The following is a 24,632-nucleotide window of genomic DNA, read 5'->3' on the forward strand; positions in this document are numbered from 1 at the left end:
ACGGAGGGAAGACACAGTCGCTCAATATGAGTGATCAGCAGACTTCGTTTATTGTCCCTTACAGTCACCTTTTATGCCTTGTTATAATTAGCTCATACATATTACAAAAGTTAAGCTCATTATTGGTTAGTTGCCTAAATACCAAGCCCGCCCCTAGTTTCTCTTCTGTAGTTTTCTGTTCCCACCTGTAACCTTCTTTTCCCACCGAAATCTTCCTGTTACTGTGTAACAAGAACAGCCAAGGACAGTGTATTTTTGCTTTACTTCAGATAAGCTGAGAGCGATGTGCATTTTTGTCCAGCCAGCTGGACTATGTCTATGTGACCCTTTTCAGCTAGTCAGTTATCCACAGTGGGGGGCTGTGTGCGTGGGGCTGTGTTCCGGGGGGGGCGGGGGGGAGCTTTGCGTCTGCGTGGGGCTCTGTGTGTGTGTGTGTGTGTGTGACACTGTGTGTGCGTGGGGCTGTGTGTGTGCGTGTGTGAGAGAGAGAGACACTGTGCGTGTGTGTGGGGCTGTGTGTGTGGTGGGGGGGGCTCTGTGTGTGCGTGTGTGACTGTGTGTGTGCGTGGGGCTCTGTGTGTGTGTGTGAGAGAGAGACTGTGCGTGTGCGTGGGGCTGTGTGTGTGTGCGTGGGGCTGTGTGTGTGTGTGTGTGAGAGAGAGACTGTGCATGTGCGTGGGGCTGTGTGTGTGTGTGGGGCTCTGTGTGTGTGTGTGTGTGTGTGTGTGTGAGAGAGAGACTGTGCGTGTGCGTGGGGCTGTGTGTGTGGCGGGGGGGGGCTCTGTGTGTGTGTGTGTGTGTGTGTGTGTGACTGTGCGTGTACGTGGGGCTGTGTCCCGGGGACGGGGGGGGGGCTGTGCGTGTGCGTGGAGCTGTGTCCCGCGTGGGCACTCAGGGCTGCGTCCTGCGTGGTCCGGTGTGACACGCTTGACCCCCGTAGCCCCCGGATATCGGGCCCTCGTCCCCTGTCCCCGTTCCACGGGCGCCGGGGCTCGGTGCGGGGAGGGCGGGGGTTGGCGGGGCGGCAGAGGGACCCGGGGCGCGTAGGGCCAGGGGTGGGGCCAAGGCGGGGAAGGGGCGCGGCCACGGGCGAGGCCTGGCACGGCACCGATGGCGACTGTCTTCGGCGGCGTGGAGGGGTGAGGGGCCGCCCACGGGTGGGGGGTCCCCCCGGGGCTCTGCATCCCGTGTCCCCAGACCCCCGGCTATCCCCAGACCGGGGGGGGAGCTGCAGCCGGACTCCCCCTCCCCGAGCCCCCCCTGCCCCCCCGGGTCCCCCCAGCCTGGAAGGGGGGAGTCGGGGCGGGGGGGGCAGGGACCCAGTTCAGTGGGGCAGGATGGGAGCTCAGCAGCCCCCACCCCAGGACCCCCCATCTTGATCGCAGCACCCCCGAAGGCTGGGTTAGGGGCTGCAGTGGGTCCCCGGGGGGGTTGTAGAGCTGGGGTGTTGGGCTGAGCGAGGGTCCCCTGCACCCCCCTGCCCGCTTTGGGGGTGGGAGGCACACGGGGCAGTGGTGGCAGTGTGTCCCCTGGTCTCCCCGCAGAGGGGGCACCCACTCCAGGGTGGTGCTGGTCTCCGGAGATGGCCGGATCCTGGCCGAGGTGGAGGGACCCTGCACGAACCATTGGGTGAGCTGGGGGACATCCCCATACCCAGCCCGGAGGGGTGACACGGGCCGCGGGGAGGGCAGGATAAGGGGGAGGGGGCTGGCTGAGGTTGTCCTCGAGGTGCTTGGGTGGGATGAAGCCCCTGGAGAAGGTGCTGGGGTGTTGCCGGCAGCTCGAGGCCAGTGGCGAAGCTTTTTCTGCCATGTGGGACCCCCCAGGGATGGAGGGGTTGGGGGCTGGTTTCAGTGTGTGTCCCCCATCCCAGCTCATCGGCTCCGAGAAGTGCCTGGAGAGGATCGAGCGGATGGTCCGTGAGGCCAAGAGCAAAGCTGGCATCGACCCCCACATCCCCCTCCGCTCGCTGGTGAGCCTCCTGTCTCCCCCACCGCACTCCCCTGGGACCAGCATCCTCCCCAGGGATGCTGCGGCTCCGTGTGTCCCCCCTGGCGGTGACAGGGAACCCCGGCGTGGGGCAGGGGCTGTCCCTCAGCGGCGGTGACCAGAAGGATGCCATCGCCAAGCTGGTGGAGGAGCTGCGCCGGCGCTTCCCCGACCTCAGCCAGAGCTACTGCATCACCACTGATGCCGTTGGGGCCATGGCCACCGCCACCGACCGCGGTAAGGGACAGCCAGCCCCAGGGCGATGGCAAAGGGGACGTCCAGGTGTAGGGCAGGGTGGTGACAGCATGTGTCCCCCTCTCCTCCACCGGCTCTGACCCCGCAGGTGGCATCGTCCTGATCTCAGGTACTGGCTCCAACTGCAAACTCATCAACCCCGACGGCTCAGAGACGGGCTGCGGTGGCTGGGGACACATGATGGGTGATGAAGGCTCAGGTGAGGCTGGGGGGTGTGAGGCGGGGGGGGGCACCGGGGGGGGTCTCAGCCAGCTCCACCTTCCCTCCGCAGCATACTGGATCGCGCACCAGGCTGTGAAGATGGTGTTCGACTGCATGGACAACCTGGAGGTGCCACCCCACGATGTCAGCTACATCAAGCAGGCCATGTTTGACTACTTCCAGGTGCTGCTGGGAGTGGTCCTTGGGGGGCGGGGGGGCTCTAGGCTGCACACCGGGGTTGGGGGGTCTGGGTGATACTGCAGGCTGCATGCTGGGGTGGTGGGGTCCCAGGGCTCTGGGCAGGACAGTGGGGTCCCGGGGGCTCTGGGTGGGACATTGGGGTCCCAGGGGCTCTGGGTGGACATTGGGGTCCTGGAGGCTCAGGGGTGGGATGATGGGTCCCAGGGGCTCTGGACTGGGCCACTGGCATCCCAGGGGCTCCAGGCTGGGACGATGCGGTCCCAGGGGCTCCAGGTGGAATGGTGGGTTCCTGGGGGCTCTGGGCTGGGACATTGGGGTCCTGGGGGCTCTGGATAGGATGGTGGGGTCCCGAGGGGTCCCGGTGCTGACAGCTGGGATGTGGGGCTCACCAGTGGGTTTCCCCACCGCTCCCGGCATTGCAGGTCTCTGACAGGATGGGCCTTCTGACACATCTCTACCGCACCTTCGAGAAGTCCAAGTTTGCAGGATTTTGCCAGAAGCTGGCGGAGGGTAGGGAAGCCCCTTCCCCAGGGGAGCACAGGTGGAAGGGGCCGGATGGGGCATCCCACCCTTGGTCCCCGCCTGGCGACTTTCACCCTCACTGGCACAGCTCCCCAGACCCCATCTCTGCCCTGTGCACCCTCCATCCTCATCACTCCCCCCACGCAGCCCAGCCTGGCTTGTGGTAGCTGGGTGCAAGCCCCGGGGGGTGCAGGGGGGGTCCCAGGCCCCTGTCCCACCCCCCCGCCCCACAGGTGCCCAGGCTGGGGACCCACTGTGCTGCCACATCTTTGACAAAGCTGGCGAGGTCCTGGCTCGCCATGTCGTTGCCGTGCTGCCCAAAATTGACACGGTGAGAGCCGACGGGGATGGGGATGTGGCAGGTTGGGGGGGTCCCGGAGCCACCTCTCACCCACTGCCCCCTCCCAGAGCCTGTTCCTGGGGGAGCTGGGGCTGCCCATCATCTGTGTGGGCTCTGTCTGGAACAGCTGGGAGAGGATGCAGGCAGGTGAGTAGAGGGATGGGGGCTGCTGGCAGGGGGTGTCCTGCAGTCCCCTGTAACCCCAACCCTGCATGTCCCCCCGCCAGGGTTCATCCGCATCCTGGCACAGGCGCGGGGGGAGGCCCCCAGCCACTTCTCCCGGTTCAGCCTCCTGAAGCTGAAGCGTTCCTCAGCACTGGGGGGGGCCCGCTTGGGCGCCAGGAGCATCGACCAGGCTCTGCCCTTGGACTTCACCGGCAACGTGGATGTCTTCTACACCCATGTCTTCTAGTCATAGCCCCCCCTCCGGGACAGAGAGACTCTCTGCATGTGGCGGCGGGGGTTTGGACACACATGTTTTGTAATTTTGCAATAAAAAGGTTGCACTGCTCGAAGGGAAACGGGCTGGGTGCCAGTGTGAGGGGCTCGGCCATCACAGGGGGAGGAACCAGCCCTGGCATGGCCCTGAGCTGTGGTGGAGCGGCTGGAAAGGATTGAAAATGGACCTGGCAGGTTCCTGTTCGGTGCCCGAGGAGGACAGGCAGCGGCTGCCACAGCCCCGGCATCCTGCCCATGCCTGTGGCACAAGCAGGGAGAGGGTCCTGGTGCTCAGGGGGCAGCCGGGCCCCAGCAGAACGGGAGAGGGGAGCTGCTGGGGAGGATGAGTAAGAGGAAAGAGGGCGCCTTTGGGCTTGAATACCCAGGGTGCACAAAGGCAGTGAGGTGCAGGGACTAGAGCGATGATGGGGTGAAAGGAGTGATGCTGGCGTTTGGCAAGCAGCAGGAAGGACTCGGTGCTGCTGGGTGCTAACAGCAAACAGCAGTCCTGGCAAAGGGGAAGGCTGGGGCTGGGCTGGTCTTCATTTAAAAAGAAAAGAAAAGAAAAAAGAAAAAAAAAAAAAAAAGAGAACCCCCTTTGTGTTTCTTTTTGTTTGAAATAAACAGCGAGGGGCTGTGCGCAACCTGAAGCACAAACCCAAAGGCTGACTCTTCCTGGAAGGAATCACTGGGATGGGAAGCACTGGGACAGGTAAAGTGGAGCCGATCCTGCAGGGTCACCCAGCCACGCCGGGCTGCTCTGTGCCTGGCTCCATGTCCCAGCAAGGCTCTTCCTCAACCAATGTCCTCATTCAGCAGCAGGATGAATCTGTGTCCAGCTGGGGAAAGAAGCAGCAGCAGCAGCCTCCATCCAGGGCATCGATGCTGGGAATTGTCTCCTCTGGCCTGCAACATTTTTTTTTTTTAGTTTTATTTTCTCAGTGCCAAGGTCCTGACCACACATAAACTGGAGCTGTTTCTTCCTCCAGCTATTTCAGGCTCTGCCCAGCAGAGCCCCAGCCTTTGGCAGAGGATGCTGGAAGCCAGCACTCCCACGGCCCCACAGCTGGGAAGGAGGTAAATCCTCTAGGAACTTCAAACCACCTCTGACCTTGGTTGAAGCAAAGAAAATCAGAGGCACACACCCAAACCTCATGTGCAGGGATCTCTGCTTGCACGGCAGGGAGCCTCCTGCCAGGACCAAGTCATCAGGTGGGGCTGGTGTTGAATGGAGACCTTACTCCTTCTCCAGGCAAGGCTTCTGCACCACTCAGTTCCAAAAAAAGTTTATTTTTAATAATGCATTGTCTGAAATTTACAGCATGTCAGAGGGTGGGTTTGGGTTTGGGTTTTGGTTTTTTTAGTAAGAAATCAAATAGAAACCAGAGAAAGGGATGGGGGAAAACTGCACTACCACTACAAAAGAAGTTTGCTCAGCATACAGCCGCCCTTCCCCACACCCTGGGTTATGTCCTGCAAAGCCCCAGGCACAGCCTGAGCTCCAGCCACATAGCGGACGGAGCCTCCGACAGCTGGAAGCAACCGTGCAGGTGCTGAAGGCACAGGTTGTACCGGACAACAGGAGAACTCAACCCAAACCAACCCACCCCCTCTGGGCAGCAGTATTTAAGATGGGCACCTATTCAGAAAGAAATCTTCAACAGGTTGCCAGCTCCAGCTGCGGTAGCATCAGGGTTCAGCGCTGGTTTTAAGACGGGAGATCTGGTGAAGTACGGAGCGCACTGTACGGCAAGCAGCTGAGAAATCAGCTCAAACCTCCCTCAGTGTTTGTGGTCCACAGACCCCGGGCCCTCCTGCTGGGCTCACTGATGGGCTCCAGCGGCAGAAGTTGCGGCCACTGGCTTCGCTGTGCTGAGCTAATGGAGTCAGACCATTGAGTGGCCATTAGCTTCCATCTCTGCAAACCCCTCAGGGATCTGTAATCCCACTCCATTAACTACTCCATTTAAGTAAAAGGAATACTGGAAGTAACAGTACCCGGGAGGTGAGATTTACACGGATGAGCAAAAGCTCCCATCCACGTTACTAAAGCCAGTAACTATTTTAATCGTTAGGCTGCGCCCCTCACCGAGACGCTCCTGCTTTCTCTGGGTTCAGATTTCTGATGCTGGCTCTCCAAAGGAGCCCATGGAAGCACAGGACTTTAAATACTAGATACCAGAAGCGCCCAGGGCTGTGGTTTAGAGCGCTGAAGCCCAGCCAGCTCCTGCCAATGGGGAAGGAGGTCCTCAAGAGCAAGTTCACCCTATGAAGGCACAGATCCTGCCCACAGCCACTCCAGTGGCTCTGCCTGGAATGCCACCCCCCACCAGAGCCTCGGCAAAGGGGACTGTGGGGACCAGCACAAAGACACTGCTCGTCACCTCCCAAAAACACCCTTCTCAGTCTAAGTCTTCGGGTGCTCCTCAGGGGTCAGACTCATCTTGACAGAGGATCCCTCTCCTCTCCCAGGGAGGCTGCTTGACACCAACTCCTTATCACTCCACTCTGCTGAGAATGACTCTATTCAGTTTTGCTTGGATTTATTTAAATGAGAAATGAAGGTACAGATGCTTCAGAGCCGTAGCACATAGTGCTGGATAAGTTCAAGAGTTGGGGGTGGGGGTGGGGTGTAAAAATTCTTTAAGGAGAAAACGTGTTTTGTAGGAGCAGCCCTCCCCTTGGGATGGATGGCTGGGATGATGTCTGATGAGTCTGGTCTCCCCTAAGAGCTCCTGCAACCGATTAAGCAGGCAGGACTCTATCTACCAGAACAGAAGCATATGAGTTAGTGTTCAGCACCTATCAGAGAGCTGGGCAGGCTGCTGCTTGGAGGAATTTAGGGTTTACAGTCTTGTTACACTTCACCTTTCCTTTAGTGAAAGAAATCCTGTTTAACAGAAACAAGGAAAGCCAGTGCAGCTCCTGGCCCAGGCTTGCTGCCTCTGGGGAGGGAGCAGGCAGGCAGGGGGATCCCTACAAATCCTACTTAAACAAGAAAACATGACTTTTCCACTAGCAGGCTTGAAGCACACATTGAAACGGGCCTCTGAAGCAGGGGGAGTGCTGGACTTCAAGACAGACCTAAGGGCCACAAGTCCTAGAAAGCAAAAACTGCCAAAAAAAGGTGACAGACAATACAAAGGAAGAGTTTAAAAGACACAAATAAAGAAGAAGGAAAAAAAAAAAAAAGGTACTTGAAGCGTAGAGCAAGATTTCGCCACATTGCAGCAACTCTGTTACAGCACAGAGTCCAGCTGGGGGCTGATCCCCTCCCTCCTTCCCCCCCGCCACCTTCCCCCAGAGTAGGGGCACAGTCTTTCCAAAGCCTGCCTTGATGGTCAGTACTTCACGCCGGGTACAAACTCCTTGGCATCTGGATTCAAGGTGCTTTTGCTCTGGAAGAGAAGAGGGAAGGGGTGTGTGTGTGTGTGCACCCATCAGCAGTCCAGATGCTGGCACCTCCCCAGCAAGCATCGCCCCACAGACCCACGCCCCGAAGGAGCCCCGTCCTGACAGCCACTTGCCAAGGAGGATGGAGGCTGTTCACATGTGCAAAGCATCTGCCCTGGCCCTCGTGTCCTTGCAGGCACCCAAGATGGTGTTGAACAAGTGCTGGCTCAAAAGTATCTGCTCCCAGACTGTTTTTTTTTGGGGGGGGAAACACAAGAGAATCTGCCGTTTCTGTCTCTCCCTGTTCTTGCGTCAACACAGGGCTGCTGGTGGATGTGCTGTGAGGTGCAAGCGGCTGTTTTATCCCCCTCCACGGTACAGCAGGGAGGTAAAGCAGCTCAGTCTGAGCATGGTCAGCAACGCTGGGCCAGAACAATCCCCGTTGTGCTGGTCCATACAGCCCTGCAGCACGCTCCTGCCTTCAGGGATGAAAACAGGCATTGCCTTAACACTGCTGCTCTTCCAGCCACCCTGCAGGTTTTCACCCCTCTAAATCAATCTATACAAGCTTGGGGCGCTCAGCACCCCTGCAGCAGGCCTGGGTACTCCTCCTGTACCTCACCAGCCTGCCATGACATTCCAGCTCTGTCCAAAACAGCAAGAAAGGTCCCAGCTTGCTCTGGGAACCAGAGCCCAGCTCACATGCAAGTGGCAGCCCCACCCACGACTTCCGGAGACAAAGTTCTGCAAAGCTGGCTATTTCTCTTTATGATATGCAGCTTAAACAAAATCCTTGCTGAAAACTCCAATGCATCGTCACCGGTGTGTTGTCACCAGTTCTCGCATCGACACCCCACTGCCACTCAGGAACCCCGCCAAGGAAATCCACCCCCCTTCCCAGGACAGGACTGTCTGCTCTTCACCTGGCCTTGCAGCACATCCTCCCGAAGTCCTTACCAGAATGTCCTCTGAACTGTGGCCATCGCCAACGGAGAGCCCGTTGAGCTGCTGCTGCAGCTGCCCCATGCCCTGGGGCAGGTCACGCGATGGAATGAACCAGTCCTGGTCTTCTTCCTCCAGCATCTCCTGGAAACAGCGGTCAAGAAACTCCTGCTCCTGCAGCTCCTCCTCCACCTGTCCAAAGAGACCCGTTAGTCACAGGCACACCGACACATCTTGGGTGTTTTCCATGCACTGTCCCCACCTGGTAAAAGAGTCTGCAATGTGCCTACCTCACCTTGGCATCTGCCTATGCCTCAGAAACATCACATGACAGCCAGAGCTGTATTTTAAACCTAAATGAACACGGCTTTGTTGACTTGCCTGTAGCCAGCCCCAGGCAGCGCAAGAGCACAGAAGCCGGCACCTTTTGAGTGGAGCAAAGCCGCACTCAGACATCGCTTCCCGGCCGCTGCAGACTGCCAGGGAGATGCAGTCTGCAAGCACATGTCACCAGGTGAATCCAGAAGGGAACAGGATAAGATTTAGGGGATATCCAGATGCATCAACACATGCATGGGATTTCAGGCTGCCAGGCTCTAGCAGAGCTTGCTGCAAAACCGATGGGATGGCCAATATAAAAATCACAGCTGGGAAACAGTACTAGAGGTGTGTGGTGTTGTGCAGATCCCCTGCTATGGAGCAATGCTGTAGCTCTGCCAGCCTTTCTTGCTTCCCGTGCTTCTCTGGTTCATTAAACCGGCTCTGCTCAGCCTCCTTGGCAGACCGCTGCTCTGCAAGCACTGACGCAGGGCGGCAGTCGGCTCCTGTTAAGTGCACCATGGATGACGCCATCTTCGCTGCAAGAAAACTCCCAAGGCCGAGGAAAGCCACGGGACCTGGCTTGGGCTTCCAGAGCTGCTCATGCAGGGGTGTGCAAGCAAATCGAAGCAGGAGAGACAGGCAGGAGGGGGTCTGGGGGTCCCATCCTTAACCTCAAGTGGGCCTGTACCACCACTGGGTTGCATTAACCAGTTGCTGCCATCTTCCAAGCTGGTTTTCTCTGGATGCTGACTCAAGCAAAGCAAGCAAGGCAGGGAGCTGGGCAGCTGCTGGCCGCCTGCTAAACAGGCACGTGGTTGCCAGAAAATGAGCAGATGGGGCGACAGCCAGAAAACAGCATGACTGAGCAGCTGTTACTGAGTCCAAGAGGGCTGAGTGAATCCATGAACTGCAAAACACTCTGAAAAGCTTAAAAACACTTCTATTTTACAAGAAACCTGAAACTACAATCAAAGCTGTCTTCCCGGGAGAGGGGGATGAAGAGGAGCTCTGCAACCCACCATGCTGGTGCTACAGCCCCTGACCTGCAAATGGCAGTGGGCTCCTGGGGTCCCTCTGCCCCACCATGGAGTTTACAGAGACTGTTTGTCACAAACAGCTTGTGAAGGTAAACCTGGTAAACCCACAGTGCTAACAACTTCCAGGTTATTCACAGCCAGTCCCTGTTACACTTTAAATCACAGCTGGGAAAACTCCTTGCGAGGACTGTTAAAAGCTCTCTCACAGCAACCAAACCTTGGACCCTGTCTCTAGCCTCAGCTAATGGAGAGCTTCTTGCCACTAGCCTTGGAAACTGGGTCTGGCCAGGGGAAAATTCCCTTTACTACCAGCAAAACATGCCATTGCTATCCTCAGCTGGGTTTCCAGAGGCTGTCCTTGAAACTACATGCTGGCACTAGCACATGAAAACAGGATATTAAAAGAAAAACACCTCAGGACCTCTGGCTCGCACTGGCAGGAGATAACGACTACCCTGGGATCCTGTACTTCTACTGGACACCGATGGAGCAAGCCCAGAGCCTTGTGCATCTTGCAACATTCAAACCCAGGTGAATATTCCCTCTCCTCTGAGTCTCGGCACTGCTGGCTGTACTCTAACTGCAGCCCAGCAGCACCTTGTTCCCCTTCCCACACCAAAGCCTTTATGATGCATGCAACAGGCCATTGGGCCCAATGCCAGCACTAGCTGCCAGCTGAGGATGTGGTGACAACATCGATCCTGGACCAGGGAATAGGGAGGGAGAGATCCTGGACATGCTCACACCTGTACCTGCCTGCTACCCCTCTAGCCAGAAACCATCAACTCCTTTGGACTGCATTGTGACAGCCTGAACCAGGAGAGAAAGGGTTTAGTATTTTCTCAGGGCTCTTCTTGAGCTTCCTATGGTATTTAATGCAGTTCTGTCACCTCCTGCCCTAGGTCCTTCTGCACCAACCTCACCTGCTGCCAGCAGAGTTTCTTCTCACCACAACAGCCCACCACTCCCTTTTTGCCCTCTGGGACATGCTGGCTCCGTGGGAAAAGGAATGTCGCTAGCATAAATAGGGGAGGACCATGCCAAGAAACTCATGGGTTTCTGAAAACACCTGCCTGCTCTCCTTGCTCAGGGCCTGGATGGCAGAAAACCTTTGTGGAGGAGACAAGGAAGCAGCATGGCTTCAGAAAGCTGAGGAAGAAGGAAGAGCCAGTGGGTCTGGAAGAGGATTCAGCCCCAGATCTTACAGCAGCCCCAAGCCACTGGGGTGTTAAAGAAAATGTATTTTGAATTAAGAACTTTAAAGTGCTGAAGCTGCTAAATGGCAGAACCAGGCCTCATTCCCTGTATAGCCCTAATCCAAGGCTGGTTTAAAACTTAGTCAAGATAATCAGTAGGAGAATAGAGAAACAATAGATGATCAATTGCATACACAGGTGCTCTCAGAAACACAGGTGTTTCTACGAAAAAAATCAGCTTACGTGAATAGGAATTGCTTGTTCAAAACTAAGTCTGCTTGAAGGATTGTGTGAGTTAAAGCAGACAGAGACTGGAACCGATTAGATGAATCAACGGGGACAGAGTCAGGTGATGGATTCGCAGAACTGACAAGACCAAAGGAAACTTCAGATATTGACTAACGATTTGGTAAGTGTATATAAGCTGTGCTGTATCCCTTTGTTCTCTGCCGCTCACTGAGGTGGTGGCCCAGCTCTGAGTTGTGATTAAAGCAAGCCTAAGGGTACCCACATCTCTGTGAATTTCTCCTTTAACATGAGGCACAGATGGAAAGCCTGCAGAAGCCACCATCGCCACTGAAAGGGACTTGCCTGCTGTTGTCCCCCACTGTGGCCCCATCACTGCCATCTCATCCTTTCCTGGGGGCACTCAGAAGCAACTCCAGCCAGGGAGCACAATAGAGCAGCTGAAAGGCATGAGGTATGGCATCCTAAGCCGAGCCCCACAAGATCCCATGCCAGCCCAAGGACGCTCCTTCCAGGAGTGCTGCCTTCTGACTGACAAAGATCCCGGTGCAGGATAGCTCTTCCTACCCTGGCTGGTGCCCCACCAGCAGACACAGGGATTTCAAAGCCCTCGAAGAGTGACTCCAGCTTCTGAACGAACCATTTTCCCCCTAGTAGCATTTCACCAGAAGCTGGACGAAGGGCTGAGCTCCCAGGGCATCGCTAAGGGTTTGGAAGTGCAGGAGTGAGGGCTGGCAGACCAGGAAAGCATCGGCAAGTATCTCAGAAACACAGAGCCCAATACAGGGAAGCCCTGAGGCCTTGGCTCAGTTTTCCTGCCTCCTCCATCTCCCTCTGCCTGCGCATGCTTTCCTCCACCCTGCTGCTCCACCCCAGGATGCTCCCTCTGGTATGGAGCTGCAGTATGGTTTGCTTTGCACTTTGCCTTCATCAGGCTTTTAATCAACACAGCTGTCCTGGTTTTGGCTGGGACAGAGTTAATTTTCTCCTCAGTAGCTGGTGCAGTGCTGTGTTTTGGATTTGGTGCAAGAACAATGTCAATAGCACACTGATGGGTTTGGTTGTTGCTGAGTAACATTTATACTAAGTCAAGGGCTTTTCAGTTTCTCATGCCCTGCCAGAAAGAGGGCTGGGCACAAGAAATTGGAGGGGACACAGCCAGGACAGCTGACCCAAACTGGCCAAAGGGATATTCCGTACCATATGATGTCAAGCTGAGTATATATAAAGCTGAGGGAAGGAGGAGGAGGGAGGGACATTTGGCATTATGGCATTTGTCTACCCAAGTAACCATAACGTGTGATGGAGCCCAGCTTTCCTGGAGATGTCTGAACACCTGCCTGCCCATGGGAAGTGGCAAATTAATTTCTTGTTTTGCTTTGCTTTCACACATGGCTTTTGCTTTACCTATTAAACTGTCTTTATCTCAGCCCTTGAGTTTTCTCACTCTTCGGATCCTCTCCCTCATCCCACTGTGGGGGGAGTAAGCAAGCAGCTGCATGGTACTTGGTTGCCGGCCAGGGTTAAACCATGACAGTCCTAAACCACCACACAGCACTTTACAAACATTAACTAATTAATCTCGCACATTTCCATCATCAAAGCTGCTAGTGGGGACCAGCTGCTGCCTAATCGCGTCATTAAATAAAACAAAAGCCTTGAGTCACAGCCTGCTAACAATTGCTAATGTGATGGGCAGCACAAGGCTGCTGCACACTCACCAGGAGTTACTGTCAGTGAGTGGTTGCAGTTTCCTCCTGTGGGAACAAGACTGAAGTATTACCATATGGAGATTTTTTGCTGAGAACACCAGTAAAGCTGATGAAATCCTCCTTTGGTGACCAGGGGTGTGGTGGGGACATGAAATCCCTCTGCCCAGCCTGCCCGCAGCTCCAGAGGTGCTTCCCTGCCAGCCTCCTGACACCCTGGTGATGGGAATCCGGTGCTTGGCCACACTCACGGGGATGTTTTAGGGAGGGCACAAGCATTCAGGAAGGTTCAGGGCTTCTGCCTGTAGCAGACCTCAGCCAGCTGAAGGGGTGGGCTCCTTCCTCACCCAGTTTGAGGTGTCTGACTTGTCTCCAGCTACTGGGGTGATGGCAGAAGGGACCAGTGAGCCTCCAGCAAGTTATTCCCTGCTGCCTCCTGCTGCCCTGGCATTTGAAGATCCAAAGCAGAAGCATGAGGATGTTATGCGGCTGCTTGCCCTGCTCCAGCTCACAGGGTTGCATCGTTATTCCACAAGCAAAGGCTGTTCCAAGTCCCACTACAATCTACTAGAAACTCTCAAAAGCTTAGCTGGCCATTACAGACACAGCATCTAGTGGCCAAGGCTCCAACCAAGTGGTCTGGCTGCTCCAAGTGTGTTTGGGACCATTTCACTGAAATGGAGACTTCCACACGAAATGAGAAGTATTAACTGCAGGAACTCATTGCTGAGATAGCCAAGCTACAAATGCTCTCCAATTTTGAGCACTGTTTTTTATGCTGGTCCTCTGCCCTCCAGCTGAGCATGCAGAAAGGGAAGGTCTCTGTTACTGCAGCAAAGCACAGAAAATGATGGTGCTGTCACCACCCCTCTGAGAAAGATCTGAGAGGGTCAAAGGCATCGTGAGGTGTTTTTTTCCCCATGGCCTTACAGGCAGATCCAATATAAACAGGATGACTCTCCCCTTGAGCCACCATCTCCACACAGGGCCCACACAGGCTGTGACTCACACTTCAGGGTGCCCATCAAAGGAAAATTTTCCCTCACCTCAATTTTAGCCGCAGAAACACAGAGCTGGCAACCACCCTCCCAGTCTTACCTGTCTGTTAAAGTCTTCTTCATTCTCCATCCACATGTATTCTGCAAAGGGGTTGTTTTCCTTTTCATCGTGGCCATTAACTACTTGGTCCTCTTTGGATTTGGGACTGGATGCCGTCGTACTGGCGAGGTCGGAGCCATTCATCATTATTGACTCTGGGAAGAAAAACATAGGGTTGAGGGAGCCACTGGGGACCTCCATGACCCCCAGCTCACCCCAGGCCCCCCAGCTCCCATATGGGCGCTTGCCACTGGCGGTGCTGATGGGTGACAACTCAGGCTTCCAGCACAAGAACCTGATGCTTCCAGGCTGCTTTTATCAAGGCACAGCACTATTTATGACTCCCCTCCCCTCCTCAAAAGCACTAGAAGCAGCACTAAACCTCCCTGGCAGTGGCAGCATTTATTTTTCATGGTTTTGACCAATCAAGGATAGCCTGAACATACTTGGTCTGGACTTAGAGCAAGGGGTGACCTGACCAGCAACTCCTGGAGAAGCTGTGAACAGGGTTTGGAAAGGCATCAGGCACCTTAAACCTCATCCATCCATCACATTTATTTTAAATCTGCCACAAAATACACCAGAAGACCACAGCTGGGTTATCACTACAGTCAACACACCAATACCACAGAAGCAGATTGCCTCCTACCCTAAAATGCTGAAATTTTTGGCAGAGCATATGCACACCAGCTCGTGTCCCTTTGTCTGCCATAATTTCTTTATTTTTAGATGGCATTTTGCAAAAGCCTGTTGGTTTGCGACATGAAGGCTGCCTGTTTCTAAAGCAGGCATTCAGAGTCCCAGTAGCGTGGCTTGAAGCTAGACAAACCTTACAGAATCCCAAATCTCAATTTCCAAAAGGCTCCCAGGAACAGATGGAGGACAGGACAGACAGACAGACAAATGAGACAATAATTCAATAGCAAAATCCTACAGAATAGCAAAACACGGAGTAAGGCCAGCACAACTCTGCTGGAAAACATCCAAAGATCACGTAATGACATCCTAGCTGTATGTTTTACTCTCCCCTGGTAAAGGCTTTATCTGGAGCTGAGCTGCATCCAGCTCCAGCACAGCACTGGGGCACAGCGATGAACTGGAGAGCACCCTGCACAAGCAGGGGCTGGAAAACACAATTTCTGGGGGTGACTGGCAGAAGCAGGTTGGTTTGGTCTCAAGGAGGATGACAGGAGGGAGCCCCACACAACAACCCTTTAGGTACAGATGGAGGCCGCAGAAAAAAAAATCAGTCTTTTGTTTTGTGGGTACAGAAGGGGGCTCAGTTTTTGCGGCACTAAAAATTGGATTTGGAGGAGGGGTGAGGTTGCAGAGGCCACTAGTGACAATAGGAAATAATGCCCTTTGCAAGGGGGCAAGCCTCTTCCTGAAAGTTTCAGGGAACAGTTACTGATGGGCACCACGGATGCCTAATCCAACTTTAGGAACACAAAGACAAATTAAACGACCTCTCAGAGTCTCCATGAGCCCCCCTACAAGGCTGTGGGAGCAAGCAATGACCCCACTGGAGCCAGGTCTTTTCTGCCTCCATACAGGTCATAGCTGCTGTCAGATCTGCAGCCCAGCAGCCGCTCCGATCACCTGGAAGTGGGGATTCCACATTACTCGATAAATGCAGCCTGCTCTAGGGGCCATGCAGATTATTCTCACTTTCAGGAGGAATCCAAAGCACAGACAAATACACAACAGCCATTGCATGTCAGTCTCTGAAAAGCATCTCCACCAACAACAAAGGTGTGCAGCCCTGGCATGCTGATCCTCTTGGGTCCCCGAGAGCAGCACAGCTTTAACATGGCTGCTTCTCGGCAAAGGAAAAAGGGGAAAAAGGGGAAAAGAAAGAGCTGCAAGGCCCTCAGGCTGCCTGCAGCCTCAGGACACAGCACCACGCCATAATGAAGCAGCCTTTGTTATCTGCAGAGAAGCAAGAAAGGTTCTGAATCGAGCATGGAAACTTCAACCATGCCAAAGCCAACACGGCGGCTCTCCCAGGATCAACGAGACTTATTGACGACAGACAGCTCAAGTCTGGCAAGAGGCAGTCACAGGGCAGGCGGGAAGGGGAACAGAGCTGCAAAGCAAGCAAAAATGCACGAAAGGTTTGGACGGGGGAGCTCTCTCCCTCCCTCCCTGCTCGTCTCGCCGCCAGCGCAGATGTCTGCACAGGCAGAGCCCAGAGCCCAAGGACACACGAGTTCTGAGGAGCTGGCAGGGTTCACAGCTTACGTACAGCGTCCAGAGCCAGGTCCTCTGCACAGACAGGCAGGATGGGTGCTGGGTAGAGCCAAATGTCGTTCTGTCACCCTATGTCAGGCGGTCGCTGTCAAAGAGACGAAGCGAGGTGCCTGTGCTGGTCCAGCAGCTCTGTACCAGCCGCTGCAGACAACAGTTTAGCTAGAGAAGCAGCATGACAAAAGAGGGAAATTTTTTGCAATGTTTTATTTTATGGTTTATGTAATTTTTTAAATTACAAAAAGAAAGAAAAAACTCTCCCCTCCCTCCTCAAGACTCCCACAAGCACACTCCTTACTAATCTGGCTGCAAAGAGACCTTGCTCCTGTGGTGCTGGCTCTCAGCACAGCTTTGCAGCTCTTTCTGAACAGCAAAGGGGTTTTTCCACGAACACTTGGCCTGGGTGACCCAGGACCCATGGCACGGCTGTGGGGAGCTATGGGTGCCACGGGAGGAGGAGAGGCGGAGGAGGGCGGTGTGCTGTGGTTTGGGAGCAGAGACATGAAAGGATGGCTTGTGTCTAGTTTCCCTTCCAGGTTTATAACACAGCAGCAGGACTTTCATCGCAGCTCCCGTCAGCAGGACAGGTTTTTCAGGCATACAAGAAGCTGCGAAGGCAGCAGCTCTCAACACAAACAGACCATAACAGCAGGGCAGCCCAGAGCACCACCAGCACCCCAACATCTGCATGGTGCCTGCAGCCCTTTGGCCATCCACACATCCCACTCCAGCACCTGGAGCAAACTGAAGGGCTCCCACATCCCCAGCTGCTGCCATGGGGCAGGCAGGGTCTGGGGATGATGGCTGAGCTTGCCTTCCCGATTTCAGCTTCACCATCCCCTGCAGACGGAGAACTGGGACTCCAGGAAGGGACCCTGCTGCTGGCAGCCCTGGGCACATCTGCTATGGTCCCCAGGCTGTGTAAACAGACCTACTGCTCACCAAAATCGGAGCATGGGAAGTGTTTGTACCTCCACATCAGTGTCAATGCTACTTGTTTATCACCAACAGGACCGTTTTTGTTTGTTTCTTTTTTCCTTCTTTTATTTTTTTTTTTAAACACACAGGTGTCCAAAGCCCCATTCCCAGCCCCTCTCAGCAGACTCAGAATCCCCCACATTCACTGCATGGAAGTTGTTTCACTGTGGTTATTGCACACATTTCCCTGCCACACACTCTTTTGTTAGATTTAAGCCATCCCAAAGCTTCCTGAGCCATCCCACAGTCCTCACCCACAGCCATCCCCCACCTCCAGAGCCAGAGGTTTCTAAACGGCCCCAAGCAAAAAGGGAGCTCAGAGAGGCCAGCACAGTCATTTAAGCATCACAGAGGGAGACAGGAGCCCTTCTGTCGAGGGAAGCCCCTGCGCTTTGCTGGGAGAAACAGGAGGCAGCAAGCAGCAGGCAGGAGAGACAGGCTGCCCCACAGCACTGGGACAGCCGGCTGCCATGCCAGCTCGTCCCTACCGGAGGGTAACTCCTGCCTGCACATATCCTGGGTGAAAAAACTCATCCAACAAGACAACAGGCACCCAAACCTCCCACCAGTGCTAGCTGGTACAGGGTGAAGGGCAGCAGATACCCGGGGCAGGGGTACGTACAGCAACAGCAAAGGAACAGCCTATCTGATGTACTACTTCAGTAGCCCAAACACAAAAGGGGAAAAAAACCTGAACCACCACCACCAAAGTGTGTTTTTATCTCCCATTTTTCACAGCTGGGTCTGGAGGACCCACGGTCATGGTTTTCCCCTATCAGCTGGTGCCTGGAGCATGCCAGCAGTCCCTCACAGCAGCCCTGGCTGTACAGGGCCATCCTTGCCTGGAAAAGCAGCTTCCAAGATTGTATTTTCCAGTCTGACCGAGCCAGGCTCAATGTATGTTTTGGTCTGCGTGTTATTTATCTGAGTCACCGGAACAGCACTGTAACCATCAGCCTGTTGATGCTCTACCAAGAATGCACAGAGCCAGGGTAATTTTGATATATTGCTGAGACACTGCAGCAGACTTACTGCTCTGAGCTGTGGCTCCCCATTAAAACTAAAATAAATAAAAAGCCTGCCCTCTTATAGTGAGGGCTGCTTGGATTTGTTTCTCCTTTCCGCTGGAAAATTAGGTAGATATATATAAAAAAAGTAAACTTCAACTTGGGGACTGAGAGCTCTGAAAACACATCCAGAGCACACAAATCACCTCCTGAGAGCTGCACGTCCTGATCCAGAGCACAGCAAATCCCAAGGAGCTATGCCGTGGGGCTGCCTGCAAGGCAGTGAGGCAAGCCTGGGAGGTCCCTGCTAGTCTTTACAAGCATCACCATCGTTCTCAATGCTCCTGTACTCGCCTGGAGCTGGAACAGCAGCCTGGCAAGGTAGGCTTCCTTTGCAAAAGGTACTGGACATAACATGAGCTGGGAACACAGAAATTCAGCCCCGATCTGGTATCTTGGGTGATGCTTCAAGGCTACAGACTTTACAGGATCAGAGACCAGCTGGGGCTACCAGACCATCCTGGCTCAATCAGCCTGGAAATAGTCACAGAGGCAAATTAAGCACAAGTGACCGAGACATCCAAGGACAAACTAATCAGCACAGCTCATGCAGGAAGATGCCAAAACATTACCACCATCCCAGTGCTGACACCATCTAAAAGGGATGGACTTTTTTTTGAGGAAAGATCCACATTTCTGTGTGGACACATCCCTTAGCCCCTGTGCTGCTGTGCCCACCTCCCTGACCCGTCTGCATGCATTTCTGCTGCTGCGCTCTGATCCTGCGCTGGTGCAAACCCTGCTGAGGCAGTTGGATTGTGCTGTGTGAGATGTGCTACCCTTGCTTCAGAGCAGATGCTGCAAGGCCAGGCAGGCTGCCTCATCCCATTTGGCTCCTGCTCCTTGAAATTACGAAGTGGAGCAACATCCCCTTGTCACCGTGTTGAGATATTTGATGCAAGAAGGGCAGCAACTTTGTGGACTGGCTCTGCAGGAGGTGCGGAAGGACTCCTTAGAGCAGGCAGCACCCAAGCATGCTATAAAAGGGGGCAGCTGACTCTGAGGGAGAAAAGGCTGAAAGAGAGAAGCAAGTGCACCAGGACAGCAGGTGCAGCTACCCACTGTGCTGCAAAAGGAGCACAGGAGGTGAGAACTTGATGCAGAGACAGAGATAACACAGGGCAATGCGCTCAGAGTGGCAGGGAAGCAAGCTAATCTGGCAGGCAAGTGTTTTTTCCAGCAATGAGCCACATGCAGAGTGCTGCATGTCCACAGGCTGCAGCACTGGCTGTCAGGTGGGAAGGGGTAAGGACAAGAGGCTGGAGACAGTGGGATTGCACCATGGTTAGAATGAACTGTCCTGGGAGAAGAGCGTACATGCAGGAATGCTTCAGGCTCCTGTAACAGAGCAGCATAAGGCATGGAGAGTTCATTAATAATCTGGATAATGCACTTCGATACCCCAGAATTACACATATGGTTATCTACTCCTTCAAAACAGGCTGTTAGACTGTCTCCTTAACTAACTCAGGAGGGTAACACACAGCAGAACCAACCAGGGTTGGTTACGGCAGGACTGAGTACCTCCTGGGAGGCAAGAACCTTTGTGAGTCCCACTTCCAGCTGGTTTCTGCCCCCATGAGAGCACCCCTTTCTTATGCCAAGCATAGCATGATCCATGTTCCTCCCCTTTGCCCCCAAAGAGTTAACAAGTCAGCACCAGACAGAGAATCGAGCACAGCTGCGCACCTGGCTCAAGGCAATGGACATATGGTCCTCCTTACCCTCACAGGCTGGCTGGCCAGAGCCAAAACCTCAGCGGAGGCTGCTTCGGTGGGGAGCGCCAGCTTACGTGATGGAGGAGGCTGGCCGGCCAGGGCTCCCATATCTATAAATAGCTTTGGGAATCATTGTGTTTGCAGACGGGCTGGTCGTTCAGCAGGAAAACGCACCCATCACAGCTCAGACTTCAGAAAAAACAAATCACCAACAAACCCATGAGCCCTTCTTTCTCTGTGCACTTTAAAGGCTCCTCTCCCTCCTGACTGCCCTGCGAGTGCTTAGGAGCACAGCTAGGTTTGCAAGGGCTGTCACTGTGAGGGAAGGCAAGAGGTTAGTGCTGCATCCTCACCCTAGCTGCACCTTGGGTTTAACACCACTCCAATTTCAACTTCTAGAGCATTCATAAAAAGAAACCCACTGTTTCTCTCCTCCACTGAACCAGTGCGGAAATGCTTCCCATAGACAGAAGAGGCATACTGGAGCATGAAGTCCTTGACTAGAAGCCCAGGACTGATCCATGCCCAAGCAGTGCTGGGCAAGGAGGGGAGGAGAGGGCTGGATGTTTTTGCAGGCCACCTCTCAAACTCCTCCAAAACAGCAATTAAGAGAAGGGCAACTGGTTAGCCTCAGTTCCCAAAGGGACCAGATTCCCCTATTTCAGCTCGCGCTACACAGGTTGATCAGGTTCAGCCCCACTTGCAACGCCCTTGCTCCTTGCACCAGCCTCTCCTCCTGCCCACCTGTACCCCGCACAGTGAACGAAGAGATTACCTTGCTCTAATCTCCGTTTGCAGATAAGGTCTCTGCACTTCAGAGTCCCAGGCTGCACGTTTTATCTCCCAGCCATGTAGATTTTTCCAGTAGCCATGAGCGTTGCCAGCTACCCTGCATGGCACTTGCGGTGCTCCCCTCTCTCTGCTCCCAGCTGGGTCTCACTGGGGAACCTGGCCTGACTGGGTCTGACTTTTTCTGCTAGGCTGCAATCCATCTCCAGCCCAGCCCACACTCGATCACCACCCTGACGTCTTTCAAGTTGTTGGTTTTGTTTTTTTTTTTTTTTCTTTCCCCAGGCTTCTCCTTCCCATTATACTGGTGTTTCAGGTTTTATTCCCTACCACCAACGCTGAAGCACTGAGCTGACAAGCTGCTGCAGACCTGGGGGAGTCACCCACTGCTCCCTGCTGTCCTCAACCCATTGTAATTAAAGGATGTTAAATCTTCCAGGTTATTCTGGACTTCTAAGGTTAGGCTGGACTCCTGGTACTACTCTCAGGTGCTGGGCTGCTGCAGGGGGTGACAGTCCCTGCCTGCAGCAGATGTGGAGCTTTCCATTTTCAGATCTCAGTTGCTGAGAAACTGCATCCTATTTCCATCCCTGATCTGGGGGATAATCTCATACTGTGCTATTTTAATCTGCATCCACAAGAACAATCCCCACTTTGCTCAGGCACAAAATGAAGTGCCACCAGATACCCTGTCATTTTGAAATCACCAGAAACATCAAACACCGCTCTTGAGCTGTGTCCAAGAAATGCTCAGAAACCTAATTTCAAACTCATCCTAAACACTGCTTTTCATTGAGCTACTTTTAATCTCAGGCAAAGACAACACATTCAGCACTCAACAGCTCACAAACAGGTCCTGCTGCTCAGCAAGATTAACGCTGCAATACACTGCAGCAGCGATACGGCCAAGTAGCATCACACATGAGCCCACAAGCAGCGATATTCTGCAATTTAAGGGAATTATTAACAGAAATTGTAAAGACTTCAAAACACAGCATCATCAAGCAGCACCTTCCAGCTCCCTGGGCAGTTGTGGCTGCTTTTGGTCTGGGAGGGGAAACTTTATCAGAGCTGGGAGATGCTCTTCTCACAGACACACCACAAGCTCCCCACACAGGGACATCCACAGGGCAAAGCAGGGACAGTGTTCCCTGCCTGCCTGTGGGCAGGAAGAACAGAGAGCAGAAAAAGCCAGCGGTACAATTTCTGCAGCAACAGCAGCTGGAACTGAGATCAGGGCAGCAAATTGCATGCTTTGTGAGGGCTCTCCAGATTTGCAGGAGCAGCTTTAAGTCTGTTCGGGCCAGAGGCCCGACCTTTCCAGACACCTCACAGTGCATACCCTGTACTTGCATCCCCGGCTTTGCCTGATCCGGCCAGATGCCTGCCCTCCACACCACTCTGACTCAGGGGAAGCAAAGCATGGTGAGACCAAGAGGGCTAAGGCAGACGGGGCGATTCGACCTTTGTTTTGGGAGCTCAGGTCTGCACCTCGGCAGCTGGACCACGCTGGCTCCTGGACCACGGTAGAGTGGTCGCAGCTGCCAGGGCTTGGCCTTGCTCTCCAGGCCCCCAAAACCTGACAAAATGCGCCCTGTCAACAACAAACAAGAGCAGGCACTGGGCAGGCTGGTTGGCGGCTGCCTTCCAGCAGCCTGGATTTTGGTTGCTGACAACACTGGCATGGATCAAATTAACACTGGTGGAAGGGCCAGCGCGATGACAGCTCCGGGGACAGACACTGTCCTTGCGCAGCTGCGGTCCCTGGGGCGCAGTGGCCAGCCTGGCAGTGATGGATAAACAGGCAAGAGGTGAATTGCTGAGGGTCTTGCTTCATTGTCCCGCAGCCAGCCTCAAACTGCAGCTCACAGAGGCTGCCTGACAGGGGAAAACAAACTGCTGCTTCAAGGGAGGGGAACAAGCCCACTTCCCTCCTTGACTCTTCACTTCCAGAACAAAAGCCTGAAAGTTTGCAGGAGGATATCAGCATCCAGCTCCGGCTAAAAGAGCCCTGGGATACACTGTCCACCTGCATACAGCTGGTGTTTTCTGCCCGTCTCACTTAAGTACATGGGGAATCCTGCAAGGACACATGTGCATCTTAGACACGATGTGCACGCGTGCCTGGCTCTTCCTTTCTCAGCCTGGAGAAGGGCTGTCCCCTCAGCTTGCCACCCAGGAGCTCTTCAGGGGGAAAAACTGCAGACTTCGCACAGAAAGGAAACGTGGACATTTTCAATGCAGTATTATAACACATATTTTTGTCTCAAGCTATTAGGAACCGAACAAACACAACTGGGAGCTTCATGCAGCCTTTTCTGCGGCCTCTATGGCCAAGGCTGACAGAGGAACAAGGATCCAGATCAACTGTACCCCAAAGTGACACAGCCCAGTGTGCATCCTGTCAAGCAGTTACTGCGTTAGACGCAGAGAGAAGTTTCCCTACCTGGCTGCGATGCTCCTGTAGCAATACCTGACTTGTCACTGCATGCCAGACTGAAACCTGAAGAGCCAGCACGTAACAAAATACCTGAAGGGCACAGCCAGGAGCTGGCTACACCATGCTGAGCTTGCTGGTGCCATATTCTGTCCCCTGTAAACATGGATGGCAGAGGCAGGCTGGCCCAGGCCGGGGAGAGCAACCTTCTCCCAGCCCAAACCCACCTGTGTGCCACATCCCGAGCTTCCATGGCACCAGCTGGACTAGTTTTTCTAGGCAAAGTTAAGAAACCAGCCTCCAGTCACTGTAATCTGAAAAGAGAGCACATCATGCCACCTGTCTCCAGGTTAGGCATCCCTCCAGAGTGATGGCAGCGTGCGGGACCACTGTGCCTGTCCCCTGTATGCTCTGCCAGAGCAGAGATCATGCCGTGGGAGCGGATCTGAGTGGGTTCCCCTCCCCCACAGCTTTGCTGAACGCATCCCCTCCCCACAGCATGGGTCAGCAGGCTGGTGGCACATTCCCCTCACCCCACCCCACGGGTTGAAGGCCTGGCCCATACAGAGGGGAGCCTGGGGGCTGTTTGGGGAGCCTGCTCCCAAGGGGTGCCAGGGGATCAGGAGAGGACAAGGGGCTGGGAGGTGGGAGAACGCGCAGCTGGAGGCTGGCAGGGCCCCAGCACTGGTGAAACCAGCTAGGTGGGCCTTCTGCTGGTCTCTGACAGGGGTGCACGACTAATACCTGGCTCCTGGGCATCCCCCGCATCTGCCTCCCCCTCGGGGTCAGAGGCTCCTCCGGCAGCCCCAGCCCCGGGCTCCCCCACTTTGGCTCTACACGGCCTGCATGTCCCGGGGGAAGGAAGCTCCCCTCAGCACATCGTGGGGCCTGCCACCCGGTCTCCAGATCCGAGCCATGCTGGCTGACCCACGGCTCTGCTCCCCGCGGCCGTCCCCCGCCGGCTGTAGGACACCCCGCCGGGCGCAAGGCCGGAGCGCGGCCGCACAACCCACAGCTCCCCGACCGAAGGCTACCGGAGCCCTGGGGTGGCGCCGGTAGAACTGCGAGGCACGGCCAGGGCCTGCGAGCATCGCCCGGCGAGGCTTTACCTCAGGCCGGGCCGCGCTGGGGCCTTCCTGGCCTGCACCCACCGGAGGCCCGACAGCCCCCCCCGAGAAGCCCGTGGGGCACCGGGTCCCGGAGCCCCCTGTGGCCGCTGTACCTGCGGGCCGGGCCGGGCCGGGCCGGGCCAGGCCAGGCCGAGGCCGGTGCCGCTCCGCGGGCTGCCGCTGCCACTGCCGCCGCCGCCGCCGCCACAGCCCGCCCAGCGTACCGGGGACACGCCCAGTGCAGCCGTCTCGCCCCATTGGCCAGCGCCGCCGCAGGTCCCCGCCCCTCCGTTCTCCTCTCTGAGCTTGATTGGAAGAAAGGCCGCTCGAGCATGTCGCTATTCAACCATCCCACTGTCACTCTAGCTTCTAGTCCCACCCACTGTACCGCTGGCTGAT

General features: G+C 55.0%; 2 protein-coding genes across 6 annotated transcripts; one reads left to right on the forward strand and one right to left on the reverse strand.

The window, feature by feature from the left end:
* The first annotated feature begins 1,072 nt into the window (after positions 1-1,072).
* Positions 1,073-4,023, forward strand: NAGK (N-acetylglucosamine kinase). Of its 2 annotated transcripts, XM_055724226.1 has the most exons (10): positions 1,081-1,139; positions 1,545-1,629; positions 1,874-1,972; positions 2,085-2,226; positions 2,333-2,443; positions 2,516-2,628; positions 3,069-3,156; positions 3,402-3,499; positions 3,577-3,655; positions 3,736-4,023. In XM_055724226.1, the coding sequence occupies exons 1-10, from the start codon at positions 1,111-1,113 to the stop codon at positions 3,918-3,920; spliced, it is 1,029 nt and encodes a 342-aa protein (XP_055580201.1). In that variant the 5' UTR covers positions 1,081-1,110; the 3' UTR covers positions 3,921-4,023. The 2 variants fall into 2 exon arrangements, with proteins under 2 accessions (XP_055580209.1, XP_055580201.1); XM_055724234.1 differs by lacking the exon at positions 1,545-1,629 and having other exon boundaries at positions 1,073-1,139.
* A 1,193-nt stretch (positions 4,024-5,216) lies between these two features.
* Positions 5,217-24,464, reverse strand: PAIP2B (poly(A) binding protein interacting protein 2B). 4 transcript variants are annotated; one of them, XM_055724253.1, is made up of 5 exons: positions 24,347-24,411; positions 16,134-16,297; positions 13,889-14,043; positions 8,297-8,473; positions 5,217-7,344 (listed from the first exon to the last, which is right to left on the reverse strand). In XM_055724253.1, the coding sequence occupies exons 3-5, from the start codon at positions 14,033-14,035 to the stop codon at positions 7,288-7,290; spliced, it is 381 nt and encodes a 126-aa protein (XP_055580228.1). In that variant the 5' UTR covers positions 14,036-14,043; positions 16,134-16,297; positions 24,347-24,411; the 3' UTR covers positions 5,217-7,287. The 4 variants fall into 4 exon arrangements, with proteins under 4 accessions (XP_055580228.1, XP_055580220.1, XP_055580246.1 ...); XM_055724245.1 differs by lacking the exon at positions 16,134-16,297 and having other exon boundaries at positions 24,347-24,464; XM_055724271.1 differs by lacking the exons at positions 16,134-16,297; positions 24,347-24,411 and adding an exon at positions 24,234-24,326.
* Positions 24,465-24,632: the final 168 nt, after the last annotated feature.

This window comes from Falco cherrug, chromosome 1 (genome assembly GCF_023634085.1).
Source record: "Falco cherrug isolate bFalChe1 chromosome 1, bFalChe1.pri, whole genome shotgun sequence".
NCBI classification, from domain to species: Eukaryota; Metazoa; Chordata; class Aves; order Falconiformes; family Falconidae; genus Falco; species Falco cherrug.